At 39.2% G+C, this 13,993-nt stretch overlaps 3 protein-coding genes across 9 annotated transcripts; 1 reads left to right on the forward strand and 2 right to left on the reverse strand.

The window, feature by feature from the left end:
- The first annotated feature begins 112 nt into the window (after positions 1-112).
- On the forward strand, positions 113-13,982 carry LOC148884729 (uncharacterized). 7 transcript variants are annotated; one of them, XM_089020109.1, is made up of 16 exons: positions 113-279; positions 351-479; positions 1,121-1,158; positions 1,245-1,299; positions 1,372-1,433; positions 1,508-1,569; positions 1,636-1,707; positions 2,712-2,793; positions 2,932-2,986; positions 3,797-3,864; positions 3,958-4,019; positions 4,082-4,153; positions 4,266-4,347; positions 4,721-4,807; positions 5,153-5,212; positions 10,150-10,331. In XM_089020109.1, exons 1-16 carry the CDS (start codon positions 135-137, stop codon positions 10,183-10,185), a joined length of 1,167 nt encoding a protein of 388 aa, XP_088876235.1. In that variant the 5' UTR covers positions 113-134; the 3' UTR covers positions 10,186-10,331. The 7 variants fall into 7 exon arrangements, with proteins under 7 accessions (XP_088876235.1, XP_088876236.1, XP_088876237.1 ...); XM_089020110.1 differs by having other exon boundaries at positions 1,248-1,299; XM_089020111.1 differs by lacking the exons at positions 5,153-5,212; positions 10,150-10,331 and adding an exon at positions 4,903-5,033.
- On the reverse strand, positions 5,559-7,807 carry LOC148884730 (uncharacterized). Its single transcript, XM_089020315.1, has 3 exons — positions 7,364-7,807; positions 6,434-6,508; positions 5,559-6,349 (listed from the first exon to the last, which is right to left on the reverse strand). Exons 1-3 carry the CDS (start codon positions 7,551-7,553, stop codon positions 6,207-6,209), a joined length of 408 nt encoding a protein of 135 aa, XP_088876441.1. The 5' UTR covers positions 7,554-7,807; the 3' UTR covers positions 5,559-6,206.
- rpl28 (ribosomal protein L28) lies at positions 7,825-9,365 on the reverse strand. Its single transcript, XM_089020314.1, has 5 exons — positions 9,302-9,365; positions 8,869-8,956; positions 8,332-8,455; positions 8,044-8,162; positions 7,825-7,954 (listed from the first exon to the last, which is right to left on the reverse strand). The coding sequence occupies exons 2-5, from the start codon at positions 8,947-8,949 to the stop codon at positions 7,865-7,867; spliced, it is 414 nt and encodes a 137-aa protein (XP_088876440.1). The 5' UTR covers positions 8,950-8,956; positions 9,302-9,365; the 3' UTR covers positions 7,825-7,864.
- Positions 13,983-13,993: the final 11 nt, after the last annotated feature.

A 13,993-nucleotide genomic window follows, 5' to 3' on the forward strand; every position in this document is an offset into this window, starting at 1 on the left:
ATACGAGTCACTTTATGGCAGCCAATGGCTACAACTCTTATTGAGGCGTCATTTTACGACATCAAAACAACCAATAGTAACCCTTTATACTTGCGTTTTGCCCTATACCTGACGTATAAAATGGCAGCCGGTAAATGTCTGCCTTTCACATTCATGAACCGCTCAGAATGGCTCCAAGGCGCCCAAGAAAGGCAGCACAAGTCCGAAATGAAGAGGAGTTAACGAAGATATTAAAGCGTAGCAACATTTCTCTCTTCATTCAGCAAGTTGAGAAAGAAGGTTACACGACGTCAAGTCGCCTTTTTGCTTACTCTCGGTACTTCGGTTAACATGTTACATTTGACTCACAGCACAAGACCGAATGAAGGAAATGGAGAGCCGACTTGATAATTTATTAACAAATATCGACCAAGTGTTCAAAGTGGAGCTGATGAAGTTGCCGCCCTCAATTCAAAATATGCGCGTTGGGGATTGGACTGGTGAGTCTGAGTCTCTATTCTAGTGATTCTGAAGTAGTTTTTATGTAAATTTGGAAAGTTCGTTGAAAGTGCAAATAAACTACCGGTAGTTGGGTTCGGTACCTCTAACAAGGCTCAGAAACAGTGCCGTAAATAGAGTCCAGACACACTCGAGGTGAGGTTTGTTCCAATTCTGCGATTTGTTTCCGCCATGTTGGATGTGGCGGATGCACAGTTAAATCAATGAACCAAATAATACAAATATGTTCTAAAAATGAGGAAAGTAGTTTTAATGCAATAATAATAATATATTTCATTTATAAGCGCCTTTCAAAACTCTCAAGGACACTTGACAGTCACATGATTTATTTTTTTTTTGTGCGGGTGAGCAGCGGCAACCATTCGCGCCAGCGTTCACTCTGCCCGGAATTACGTGTAGGCAGCATATTATTGCAAATCTTGTTTTAAATATGAGGAATCCGATATTTAACAAAAACGATTGGGAGTTCATTTCAATTGATGCCGTATAAATTGTTTGAAATTGACATACGTATCTAATTTTGTGAATTTCAAATGTTGCTGTGAATTAATATTTGCAGCGTATAAACGTATGTGAACGCAAGGCTGCTATCAGGTTTTTTTTTGTTCCCTTTTGTTGACAGATGAAATGGCAGCCAGCGAGGTGGCGTTAGCTGCACAGGTGAACGTTTTCGGGACTAAGCTGCAATGTCATCCAGCAGCAAGTAAAAGTAATGATAATTTGCTTATGTGGTGTGATTCCAACAGCAGGGGCTCCCTGAGATGAAGCAACTAACCCACAAGAGGGTACCCAGCAGAAGAGGTTATTCAATGACTGAAATAGTAGATGGCTGTCACAAATTCTGTCTTTAACTTTTTAAAATATTTTTATAAGGAAAATCAGTTGATCAAGCATCCGATCAATTGACTCCAAAACATTTGGGAAAGACATCCAAGGTACAGAAGCTACACTTGCACCAACCTATCACCATAACATTGTAACTTTTTAACATTTTTGTTTGTTATTTTAGGGGGGAAAAGTAGCACGGGAACGTAAGCCTACTACTGGCAGTAATAGCACAGGAACTCTGAGGTACATCTCGCTGTGTGTCTGTACTGTGTTTGCCTGTCGGCTCTATTTCAAGTTGTGTCTCCGTAGGGGGTCGGCAACTGCCAGAACTGGACGCGGCTTGACAAAGCTCACCGACTTGTCTGCCAAACAGAAACTCAGGTATTCGAGAGTCATGGTGGGACGCTAAATTGATTTTATTTTTCAATCGTGACCAATCAAGTTAATCGATAGTTCATGTTTTAGCCTTACCCTCAAAAATCAGAACAAAAATGGCCAAAACAGTACGACATATCTTTCCAATTGAGTATGACACAGTTCTCACTCTGTCTGTGTAAGCTCTCAGTCGTACAGGAGTGGTCCATACATGAAAAGGTTTCTTCAGCCGTCATCTGTACTTCATCTTGTACAGTTTATTTCTTTAATTATAATACCATAGCACATTTATTATACATAAAATAAGGTGTATTTTGTGTAGTTTTAAGGATTAGACAATTAGAAAGTAGAAAATTATGTTTTATGGGGACCGGGGAACAGATTATTCTTATTTTAATGGTTTCCTATGGGAAATAAATTTTTGGGATACACACTTTTCGCCGTACACACTGTCTGGGAACTAATTAAGTTCATAAGCCAAGGTATCACTGTATCCCTAATGGACAGATGTGGCGGTGCCAGACCTCTGCTCTGATACGTCCCTGCTATAAGGTTGGGGGAAGCAGTAGACTACTCCCTGAAGCTAATCTGATTACTTTTTTTTCTATGCCTGGCTCTGATTGCCCCATTAGCTCTGGTATCACCTCATCAGCATGACTAAGCCTGTGTGGTAACAACCTAAGAAGTCTGTTGTAAGCACGGTCTAAATTACTTTTTATCTGTCCTTTAGGGATGTATATGTATATATATATAGGGCCAGCGTTACCAGCGCAATGTTATTTCGCTGACGAAGCTCTTCGGATGACGAGCGAAACATCCGTCACCTTCAAAGAAGTACAGATGGCGGCTGAAGGAACTTTTTCATCGAGCTCTCTGTGCATGTTTTCAGAAATGATATTTTAAACAAGTACTGTATTATGTATTTAAAAAAAAATCCCTAGTTTAATCTCCAGAGGAAAAAGTACATATTTGCGATGCCACCATTTCCTTCAATTGTTCTGTCTCTCTAGGTCAGTGGTCTCCTTGGGGGATTTAGAGAACTCAGTGGCTAGACCTGCAGCTCACATCACCTTAACCACAAGGCGCGGACAGGTACGTGTATGGATCAGATGACCCCTGGTGGTCCGCGAACAATAACGTTGTAATAGTAATGACGTTAGTAAAATATATAAAAAAATATTTTCAATGCTAATATTGCATTTTTTTTTAATGTGGTGTCATTGCAAACAGCGGGAGTCCCCTGAACTGAAGCAACTGACCATCAAGAGAGTGCCCAGCAGAAGAGGTGTGATACCTTTTAGATTTGGACCATAACTCAAATGCTAGACTGCTGTCACTTGAAAAACTGGTAATCAAGGTGCTTTAAACGGTTACCTCATTCGCCGACTGACGCGGCATCAGGAGCAACTGGCGGTTCATTGTCTTGCTCAAGAACACTGAACAACTGATGGGGAATAAGAATTTATCATATTTAATAGTTTCATGCTGTTATATGCTTAGTCAACATGTGTGACTCGAATATACAATTGAAGCACAGACAACCTGGGGGTCAATCTGAGGTCAACAGACACAGCTTGTTAAACTGTCATCTTCATCTAGGAGATCTGGCCTTGGACAGAATTTAGGACTTGGGAAACTCCTGTATTACAGAAGTAATTTACGACTTGAAACTCCTTCACAGGAAGAGCTCATTAGCCAGGTTACAAATTTATCAGTTCATGGAAAAGACAATGTTTTATTGCTTACAGCTGTTCGTGCTTAGAACTCAAGAGGTGTGGTATTCTAATCAAGAAAACTATGTTTTACTAATGTATCACTTTAATTTGCATATACTCTCAATAAATAGCTTGGCAGAGGGCTGCAGAATTCAGGCGTCTGTAATGAATGGCTGCGTCTCCTGCCGGCAGTAAAAAAAAAAAAAAAACAATCTTTCTGGGTTCGAGCCTTCGTCCACAGTGTCCGATCGAACATCTCTGACAACAACTCAAACTGCCAGTGTGAATTTCTACATGATTGTCAAATTGGCAGTTTGTGAATTTTATCCGCAGATCTTTGCTTTCTATGTTTAACTTGCTTTTAAAAATCATTTTGGAAGGAAAATCATCTGATCCAGAACCGGTTCAATCGTTTTTGACTCCCAAAAACTCTGGCAAGACATCCAAGGTACAAAAGCTACACTTGCTGCTGCGTATCACCATAACATTGTGCCTTTTCATATTTTTTTGTTATTGTTTTTTTTTTTTTTTTTTTTTTCAGGGGGGCAAAGTAACACGGGAAAGTAAGCCTACAACCGGCAGTCGTAGCGCAGGAACTCCAAAGTACGTCTTGCAGTATGTCAGTACTGTACGTGTCGACTCAATTTCAAATTGTGTCTCCGTAGGGTGTCCGCGAACGCCATCATAGGACACCAATGGACTAAGCCGTGCGACATGTCTGTAAAAGGGAAACTCAGGTAAACAACGTAAATAAGCAATGGTGTGGCAGGGGAAATAAATTAATGATTTTTTTTTCATAGCTGTATTGTCCATCTTAGAAGAAACCATCACCTTGTTCTGCCTCTCTAGGTCGGCGGTCTCCAGGGGGAATTTGGAGAGCACAGTCGCTGGACCTGCAACGCACATCACAGAAACCACAGGGGGCAGCCAGGTGGGGATCGGGTGACCTCTAGGGGTCTGCGAGTGGTAACTTTGCAATAGTATAGTATAGTTGCATTGTATAATATACACACACTCCCCAATTTACAAACAAGATATGTTACGAACGGTCGTAAGTTGAATTTGTTGCTATTTCTTTGAATCGAACACGAATGCTTTTGTTGACCCCGTGATTAAATTCTCGATTTTATGTGAATTGCGATCTGTCTGTCACGATCACGTCTGTATATAAACATGTCTTTAAAAAATCATAAGATAGCATTTCTTTTCTTGAAAATGAGCACATTTTAAGTGCTGAACCAGAGTCTGGAGTCGACTTTCTGTGGCGTTCATGTTCGTTTGTCCTTTTTTCTACCTGATGGCAGACAATGTCCTCCTCCGAAGCGACAGAGGACCAAAGCAACTTTGACTTTTTGGACGACATGGTGCTGCGTCGACTGCAGGAACTTCCGGTGGGTGTCGCCTCAGCATGCCTGATTTTTTTTTTTTTTTTTTTTTTTTTTTTTTTTTTTTTATATGATTCATAATGATTTGTCTGACTTCGCAGAAACTGCTAAAAAATGTGTCTAGAAGAGGGCGTGGCCACCGATAATGCATCATTTCACTTTTAAATGTGTTTGTTTTTTCATGTCATCTGTTTACCATTGGAATATTTGTAATAAAGAAATGGAAGTGACATTTTTTTCTTATTTTATATGTTCTATGTACCCACATTAGCATGAATGCTATATTCTGATTAATCTTGTGTCTGTGCAATATGAATTAAGCAGCAAAATACACACTTTGTCCATTTTTAGGAGGCTGCTAACGACTTAACCTCATCATGCAAACGTCAAATGAGCAAATTCAGGAAAGAGGTAAGCCATGAGTGAACGTTAGCTGAGCCCTGAGCAAATATTGACGTCATTTTCAGTCAGGAGCAAGTAACAAAATGGCCGCCCATTGAGATTGATTTTTTTTTTTTATGGTAGATTGATCTGATTAACTCATTCACTGCCATTCACTACTTGGTTTCTATTCGCTAGCTAATAGCTATCTATTCGCCAGCTAATAGCTATCTATTCGCTAGCTGTTAGCTATCTGTTCGCTAGCAGTTCGCCTACTATTAGTTATCTATTCACAAGCTATTAGCTATCTATTCACTAGCTATTAGCCATCTATTCGCTATCTTGCTATCTAGTTGAATTACTTCCGTGTTGAGTGAACGCTGGCGCGTGTGGCTGCCGCTGCTCACCCACAGAAAAACTGATCCTATGACTGTAAAGTGACCTTGAGAGTTTTGAAAGGTGCTTAGAAATTAAATGTATTATTATTATTCAGGAATTGGAAATATGACAGAGTGCCATTCCCGAATTTGTTCAGGTTTTATTTTTTTCATGCTTGGGTGCCGATAAAGTGCTGGCCATGGCTTCTGGCAATGTTTTTTTTTTTCACAATAGGGCAGCATTTCCCTTTTTTCCATGTTCGCGCTTTGTTCAACTGTTGTTAAAGCGCGATATGAACCAATATGTATGTATTGCATTATATTTTGGACAGTCACCCTCATTTCAAGCTCATATAACTCCAGACCCATTTAATTTAGGAATTAACTTTTTTTCTGATGAATGTTTATGTAGTCCTAAAACTCTATATTCCAGGAATTTGAGTGGTAAATTCGATTTTTGCACATTTTTCCACCCCCAAAATGCCTAGTGGGTTTTAAAACTCTTCAATAAACATTTCCAGTGTAGAAAAAAAAACATTTTTATTGCTATTTAATAATCATTTAAAATACAGATAAGCAGTATTTGTGTTAAAGCAGTCTAGCAAGAAATCGTTTTACTTTCTGGGGGGTGTGTTGGGTGAATCTCTTCATTGGATGAATATGCTCAAGAAGGCCATGGCTACAATCATCAAAACTAGGTCGGTTCCACTGTAACAAGGCCTGGCCGAGCCGTACAAGTCACGGCCGCAGAAAGTGTGTTCCAGAAGCAGATGTGTCTCTGCGCTCACCCCTGGTGGGAATAAAGGATAATAATAATAATAATATAATAATAATAATTTGGCAAGAAATGTAATGACAGTACTGGGATACGCACCCCGCTGTGACCACTCTTCCCAAAGATGTTGAATGTCTTTGTTGTGATGCTCGTAGTGTTCGTGATTTGTCGGATCTGTCAAGATACAAGAGTAAAAATGTATATAGGCGACGTGGACAAATTAAAACTCATTCACTGCCAGACAATGTGCAAAAATGTGTCCGGCCCAGTGCCAGGGTTTTTGTCATTGTCACTCGAATTCCAGGACCTACAGACAGAATCTTACGTTTTAGGACTACAGCCAGCGCGTGTGGCTGCCGCTGCTCACCCACAGAAAAAAAAATATCCTGTGACTGTAAAGTGTCCTTGAGAGTTTTGAAAGGCACTTATAAATGACATTTATTACTATTATTATATATATATATAATATTATTCTAAATTTGTGAATGGCACTGAATGAGTTAAAGATTAGCTGCACTTTTGGAGTCATAATCAATAATATTCAATTAAGATAGGAGAGCGATCAAGTTGTGAATTTGGTGGGTTTTTGAAAAATGTTTTAAATGCAAAGGACATCTAACAAGTACATTTTTAGAAAATATGAAATAAAAATACATTTCAATAGCATGAAATTTAGCGTGAAACTGAGCTAGCAACACAATGCTAAGTGGGCTATTTTTATGGGGGTGTGGGGTGGGATAATGACTAAATGCATTAAAAATATTCCATTCAAATAAAAATGCATGTCATCGCATCAAATGCTGGTTGAGATTTATCACATTCTGCGGATTATAGGATCATAGCACTAAATGCTAGCTGCCGGAAGGATTAAAGGCAGTAATGACGTGAATTGTAAATTCAAAACAGACACCATTTATAAAAGGTGCTGTTTTACCATATGGGCTGCACATATCACCCCCCAAAAAAGTTACTTCATTATTCTTTAAAAACGCAAATAGGAATTATTTCAATAGAAAAGGCGGGAGATACCATGAGAATGACGCCAGAGCATGCGTCGTAGTTTTCCGAGGGCTTCCGTGAGATTATCCAGCTGGTCGTGAAGATGGATGTTCTCCTCAATGAGGTCGTAAATGGTGTCTTGTAGCTCAAAAGCATCTCCCGTTAGCAACAGTAGCATATGCGCGGCGACGAAGGGAAGCGACACTAACGCGAGCCTCATGGTCGGTCGGCGACAACGGGAATGCGAATCCCGAGATTAGTTTGCCGTCGATTGATTTTGTGCTTTGCGTTTTAACACTGAAGGGAGGAAGAGTGGTGGTGGTGGTGGTGGGGAGGTTGACGTTCTAGTGCAATGGGATGGAAAGCTGCCTACGGGGTTGTTGTGAAAAAAATCCATCCCGGCCTTCGATATGGGATGTTGATTTTAAACGTGTAGTGAGTGTTGACAACCTTTATCAAAACCATAAAAAAAATAAATAACCGCAAAAAAATTTCAAACAAAAAGCTTTTATTTTGCATGATATGATCCGTCTATGCAGTCTTGGTAGCCCTGGTGCGTTTTTTCTTAACCACCACAGGCTTTTGGCTCTTCAAAATGGCGCTGGCTCGACGCAGGGCGGCCTATGGGAGGGTGTATGTGAACAAATGACAATAAGGCTCATGATGAAAACATTTTTTTGGGGTCATTTTTGGCAAAGTGCAATGCTGACCATTCGTAGATCCTTCCTGTAGTTGTTTTTGCGAATGATATGCCTCACGCTGTTGAGAGTGGCGCGGGCGTTCTTGTTGATTGTGATCTTATTGTAAGAAGTGGCTGGCTTGTTTTGACCTGAGACGGGGGAGAAAAAAACAGGGGATGTCGGTAAATGGCTTTCTAAGAGCTTTAGTACAGTTAATTTGGCGGCCATTTTTTTTTTGGCTAACCTAAATGGTTAATCCTGTTGATTTTAGTAAGCAAAAAAAAAAAAAAAAAAAAAATGCTTCCACAAAGCCCATACCTGCACGCTTCTTGATCGTGACAACCACTCCTTTGCCATCAGCCGCTGGTTCAACGCCCACCGTCTTTTTGTGCACCAGCCCATTGTAACGGAAGGAATTCCTGGCCTTCAAATTGTTGGCTTCCTGCAATTAGCCAACATCCCCCATTAGCATTGATGGACAATTTACAAATGGTTGCTATATAGCTACCTGCGGCATCCTAATATTGGCTGATAAGTGTTTTGTCTTCCAGGACTCCAAAATGAAATGGAGTGTAAAAACTTTGCATCTGATTAGCCACTTGGGGCATTCAACATAATATTGTTAAGATAAAATAAAAATGGTGCAGTGAAGCATTGCCCCCCCCCCCCCCCCCCGTAATGCAATTCAACATAATATTGTTAAAATAAAATGCAGTTATTTAGATCGTTATTGGTGCAGAGAAGCATTGTCCCCCCCGCCCTCCGTAATGCAGTTTTTATTTTTTTAATCCAACTCCGAAATTGTATTAGTGTTTTGGAAATTGAAATTTAAGGTCACAATTTCACACGACTCACAGTGCTGTAGGTCTGTTTGTTCCTCTTAAGGAGGAAGCTGGAGCAGTTCCTGATCACCATCCACTGCAAATGAGCCGACATGATGAACCTGAAAATCATGACATGAATTTATGTTCGATTTTTTTTGACATTGTTCAACAGCACATTAGGCAGCTATTTACTAGCATTATGTAATATTCCCATTACTCCTATTTCAAAGTCAATTGTTCATATTTGCAATACAATTGCAAAATGCAAGCCTCCACCTTCCATTTATGGTCAAAATGTCATCGTTCTAAAATTTCGACATATTCAAAACATCTCGTGAACTGATCTTATTCCCTAAACCCCACAATATCAATCCCAAAAAACATAGTTTTCCAACAGACCTTCTCTAACCGATTCAAATCATATGCTAGTTTGCTAATGCTAGCCCCGAACGGCGAGGCCTTACCAACCCGACGCTATTTTCCGATTATTCTCCGCACAAGTCAACTTCTTCTTATATTGGTTGACAAATTACCAACCCAGGAATGTAATTTTATTCAAATGTCCTGAACAAAAAGCCTTCGAATATGTTGTAATTGTCTGTTTTGAATGAGCGATGATAGCTTAGGCGACCACGTTACCTTTCAGCAGAGGAAAAGGAGCAGAGAAGGCGGAAACCGTTTTTCCTCAGCTCAAGGAAGCGATCAATCCGCGCTTGTTGTTTATTCCTTGAAAAAAACACAATGCTCGGGGATAATATGTTTTTAAATTATCCATAGTCGTGTTTTAAATAATTTATATATGACTTTGATATGATTAAAAATAAACTTAATAATACAAGTTTGGTCCTATTTGATGACGAAAGCGGCGGACGAATACGTTCACATTTAACGCGCTCGGGTCTTTCGTCATCAATATGCGCCTCTTGTTGATGAGTAGTCACTCGATGTTCAAGTCGCAAATCTCAATGGCTGTACAAACAAAATGAAAACGCACTATTGCATGTCAAGATTAGTAAATAAACAAACGCCGAAATAAATTTATGGCGTTGTTAGGCCTCGATAATGTTATCGAACCTGAAATTTTACGAAATGGGATTTTTTTATGAGGAAACGACACATTTTTTTATTACGTGACCAATGTTCGTAAGTACTGTATTAACATTTTATTAAAAACGTCAATCAAACCAATTGATAAAATTCTAACAATAGTCTTAATGGAAGGGCTGCCAAAAAATGTGTTTTTGTGTTATTTATTAAATATTTAACTATCCACTGAGCAGACATTGATTAAATCAAAATATATCATTTCCAGGATTTGAGGCCAACTGCAAGTCTCAATAAACTGTAGTTTTAATCTTGTTTGGGCGCCATTAAGCAAAAGGCAGCCGACGGTGACAAATGTGACTAAACATGGACACGGAAGACAATGTGGAGATACTTGGCGAGCAGCTATACAATCTGATTTTCCCCAAGCACAGCGAGCATGCTGGAAAAATTACAGGTGAGGGTGACAGTGTCATGTATATTTTCTTCAGAAATACTAATTCCGAGTATGCTGGATGTTTTTCCTTCCGCAGGTATGTTGCTGGAGCTTCCTGCACCTGTCCTGAGTAAAATGCTGCAGGATGAGGCCATGCTCGCAACAGCCGTGGAGAAAGCTGTTCGAGCCCTGCAGGTCGATTCGTGCCAGGAGTTCAGGTACAGGTACATGGAAAAAAAAATCAAATTACTGGATCATAATGTTTGCATGCAATTTTTGGTATTGTAATCGTGGGTTGTTGCTGATATTAAGGGCATGCTGAAAAGGTTCAAAAAAATTAAAGGACAACCGACACCATTTTTTTGTTTCCTAACTGACATCAGAAAAACGTGTTATAGCATCTAAAATACCCAAAACACAAAGGCTGATATTTGTATTCAAATGCAAAACACCAATAAAATGACTTAAAGTGTCCCAAAACTACTTCAAAATGACCTCAGAAAGTGTCAGAATCAAAACAATGGCTTCAGATTCGGAGAAGATGCTTTCTTGTTAGTCATCCTGTTATGAATATCATTCAAATAGTTCTGAAGAGGAAAACCTAAATGTTTGCAATCGATTAAAGAAGTCCTCCGTGTCATTTTGAGACGTTTGGACTCCAATAGCGTCCCAGAAAATGCACAAGATGGCGCCCAAGCTCAGTTGAAAATGGGCTCATTTATCTGCTGGGAATGTGTGTCAACTAGTATCAAATAGTAGTCTAGGTGCAACACAATGATTCACCATTGCGTTATTTATGTGTTTTTCTTCTAATTTCGCCATCAACACGAAGTTTTCAGACCAAACAAAGTACCCAAAATGCATTGTGTGTCACTTTCTCGGTCAGGAATCGTCACCAACTCGAAAACAAGACTTCCTGAATCTTCAGCGCCAGTCTTAAAACGTAAAATATAGCTGTATGCGGTGGAATCTTTATAAAATACGCTCAGTAGAAGTCATTTCAAGTGATTTTACAAATTATGGACACAACTTGTCCGGAGGCGTCGGTTGTCCTTTAATACTATTTTGACTGTTGCAGCAAAAAAACAAGTAAGGAAGAAGACGATGGCTCCATATCTTCTGACTCTTTGGGTGAACAGCTTTTTGACCAAGTAGACATTTACAACACTGGATATTCAGAGAAAATCACAGGTTAGTTGTATGTATGACAACAATATCCATCAAATCTTTTTAGGTTTTTTTTCTGACTTGACATCACCATGTTTAATTTACAAGGCATGTTACTAGAACTGCCCAAAGAAGTCGTTTTGAAGCTTCTTTCAGACCCCAATCAGCTGGAGGAGAAGCTAAATGCAGCGCTAAAGACCTTAAAACAGTAAGTCCCTTTTCCCAACAGTGTCCAGACTGCTCACTCAAAAGTGGAATCTTTATGGATACAATATTGTTATATATTAAATGTATATGTGGAGAAAGAGAGAGAGATGCATCTTTAAATTACCAAATTATATATCAAAGTACAGTGATACCTTGGTTTATGAACCCCTTGGCTTATGAACTTTTCAGTTTACGAACGTTAAATTTATGAAAATTTTACCTTTGTAGAAAATTCTGTTTTATGGGGACCTGGGAACGGATTATTCTCATTTTAATGGTTTCCTATAGGAAATATTTTTTTGGGATACACACTTTTCGCCTTACACACTCTGTCTGGGAACCAATTAAGTTCGTAAGCCAAGGTATCACTGTATATTAAATGTATATGTGGAGAAAGAGAGAGATGCATCTTTAAATGACCAAATTAGATATCAAAGTCAGTGATACCTTGGTTTATGAACCCCTTGGCTTATGAACTTTTCAGTTTACGAACGTTAAATTTATGAAAATTTTACCTTTGTAGAAAATTATGTTTTATGGGGACCTGGGAACGGATTATTCTCATTTTAATGGTTTCCTATAGGAAATATTTTTTTGGGATACACACTTTTCGCCTTACACACTCTGTCTGGGAACCAATTAAGTTCGTAAGCCAAGGTATCACTGTATATTAAATGTATATGTGGAGAAAGAGAGAGATGCATCTTTAAATGACCAAATTAGATATCAGTCAGTGATACCTTGGTTTATGAACCCCTTGGCTTATGAACTTTTCAGTTTACGAACGTTAAATTTATGAAAATTTTACCTTTGTAGAAAATTCTGTTTTATGGGGACCTGGGAACGGATTATTCTCATTTTAATGGTTTCCTATAGGAAATATTTTTTTGGGATACACACTTTTCGCCTTACACACTCTGTCTGGGAACCAATTAAGTTCGTAAGCCAAGGTCTCACTGTATATTAAATGTATATGTGGAGAAAGAGAGAGATGCATCTTTAAATGACCAAATTAGATATCAAAGTCAGTGATACCTTGGTTTATGAACCCCTTGGCTTATGAACTTTTCAGTTTACGAACGTTAAATTTATGAAAATTTTACCTTTGTAGAAAATTCTGTTTTATGGGGACCTGGGAACGGATTATTCTCATTTTAATGGTTTCCTATAGGAAATATTTTTTTGGGATACACACTTTTCGCCTTACACACTCTGTCTGGGAACCAATTAAGTTCGTAAGCCAAGGTATCACTGTATATTAAATGTATATGAGGAGAAAGAGAGAGATGCATCTTTAAATGACTAAATTAGATATCAAACTACAACTAAAGTAGGACATTTCTATGATGTGGTCAAATGATCTCCCTCCCCCTACCCACAAAATATGATGCCACTGGACAGTAATCATGTTTTACTCCATACTTTTAAGCTTTTGGGTCCGATTTTAATGCCACCACTTGAGTTACATAAGACTTTAGGGCCTTTGTAATTTGGAGCTTTCCAACTCTACTCACGTGTGTGTGCACGTCCATGTAGGCAACGCACTGCGGAGACAGACATAAGTGACACGTCGGACACAGAAGACACAGAGGACACAGAGGGATTGGGAGAGAAGCTTTTATTGCGGGTGCAGCAACTGGACCAGGTCCACGCGCATGAAATCACTGGTGAGCCACAGAGTCGGTGTCAAATAATTGTGTGGCTGCCACTGCTCACCCATAGAAAAACTTATCCTGTGACTGTAAAGTGACCTTGATAGTTTTGAAAGGCGCTTAGAAATTAAATGGATTATTATTATTATTATTATTAATATGACAACACAAAGACACAGAGAATCATTCATTCTTCAGCACTTTCTGTACCCTCTTTGTGACATGAAGCATTTCTGGATGAAAGAGGAGAGGATCAAAGCATACTTTTCATCAGGGACGTCATGGTGGAATGTGCACGTCTACTACAAGCTAAATAATAATCATACATTTAATTTCTAAGCGCCTTTCAAAACTCTCAAGGAGACTTTACCGTCACAGTATTTTTTTTTGTGCGGGCGAGCAGCGGCAGCCATTTGCGCCAGCGTGTTGAAAGTAAACGCGTAGCTGTAGCATCCATTGATGAAAAGAGATTGTATTTTCTGTGTGTGTAGGTATGCTGTTGGAGTTGGACTCAGATGTTCTCCACCAGCTGCTTCAAGAGCGCACGATTCTGGAGGCTGCTGTTCATAAAGCACAAACGGCCCTCAGAACATGAAATATCACAATATTTGGAGAGTACAAGTTGTTGTTTTGTTCATACTTTTTGTGTG

The sequence above is a fragment of the Hippocampus bargibanti genome, linkage group LG18 (genome assembly GCF_051943395.1).
Source record: "Hippocampus bargibanti isolate YZ-2025 linkage group LG18, ASM5194339v1, whole genome shotgun sequence".
Taxonomy (NCBI): domain Eukaryota; kingdom Metazoa; phylum Chordata; class Actinopteri; order Syngnathiformes; family Syngnathidae; genus Hippocampus; species Hippocampus bargibanti.

Bases quoted from the DNA above. Each gene is read 5' to 3' on its own strand.
- LOC148884729 (XM_089020109.1), top strand. From the start codon at position 135: ATGTCTGCCTTTCACATTCATGAACCGCTCAGAATGGCTCCAAGGCGC. The intron at 280-350 runs GTTACACGACGT...TTTGACTCACAG, and splicing joins TCAGCAAGTTGAGAAAGAAG to CACAAGACCGAATGAAGGAA. The intron at 5,213-10,149 runs GTAAGCCATGAG...TATCATTTCCAG, and splicing joins TGAGCAAATTCAGGAAAGAG to GATTTGAGGCCAACTGCAAG.
- rpl28 (XM_089020314.1), bottom strand. From the start codon at position 8,949: ATGTCGGCTCATTTGCAGTGGATGGTGATCAGGAACTGCTCCAGCTTC. The intron at 8,163-8,331 runs GTATGGGCTTTG...CCCCCGTCTCAG, and splicing joins CACGATCAAGAAGCGTGCAG to GTCAAAACAAGCCAGCCACT. The intron at 7,955-8,043 runs GTCAGCATTGCA...ACCCTCCCATAG, and splicing joins ACAGGAAGGATCTACGAATG to GCCGCCCTGCGTCGAGCCAG.
- LOC148884730 (XM_089020315.1), bottom strand. From the start codon at position 7,553: ATGAGGCTCGCGTTAGTGTCGCTTCCCTTCGTCGCCGCGCATATGCTA. The intron at 6,509-7,363 runs GTATCTCCCGCC...GTATCTTGACAG, and splicing joins GCTCTGGCGTCATTCTCATG to ATCCGACAAATCACGAACAC. The intron at 6,350-6,433 runs GTGCGTATCCCA...TATTCCCACCAG, and splicing joins GGAAGAGTGGTCACAGCGGG to GGGTGAGCGCAGAGACACAT.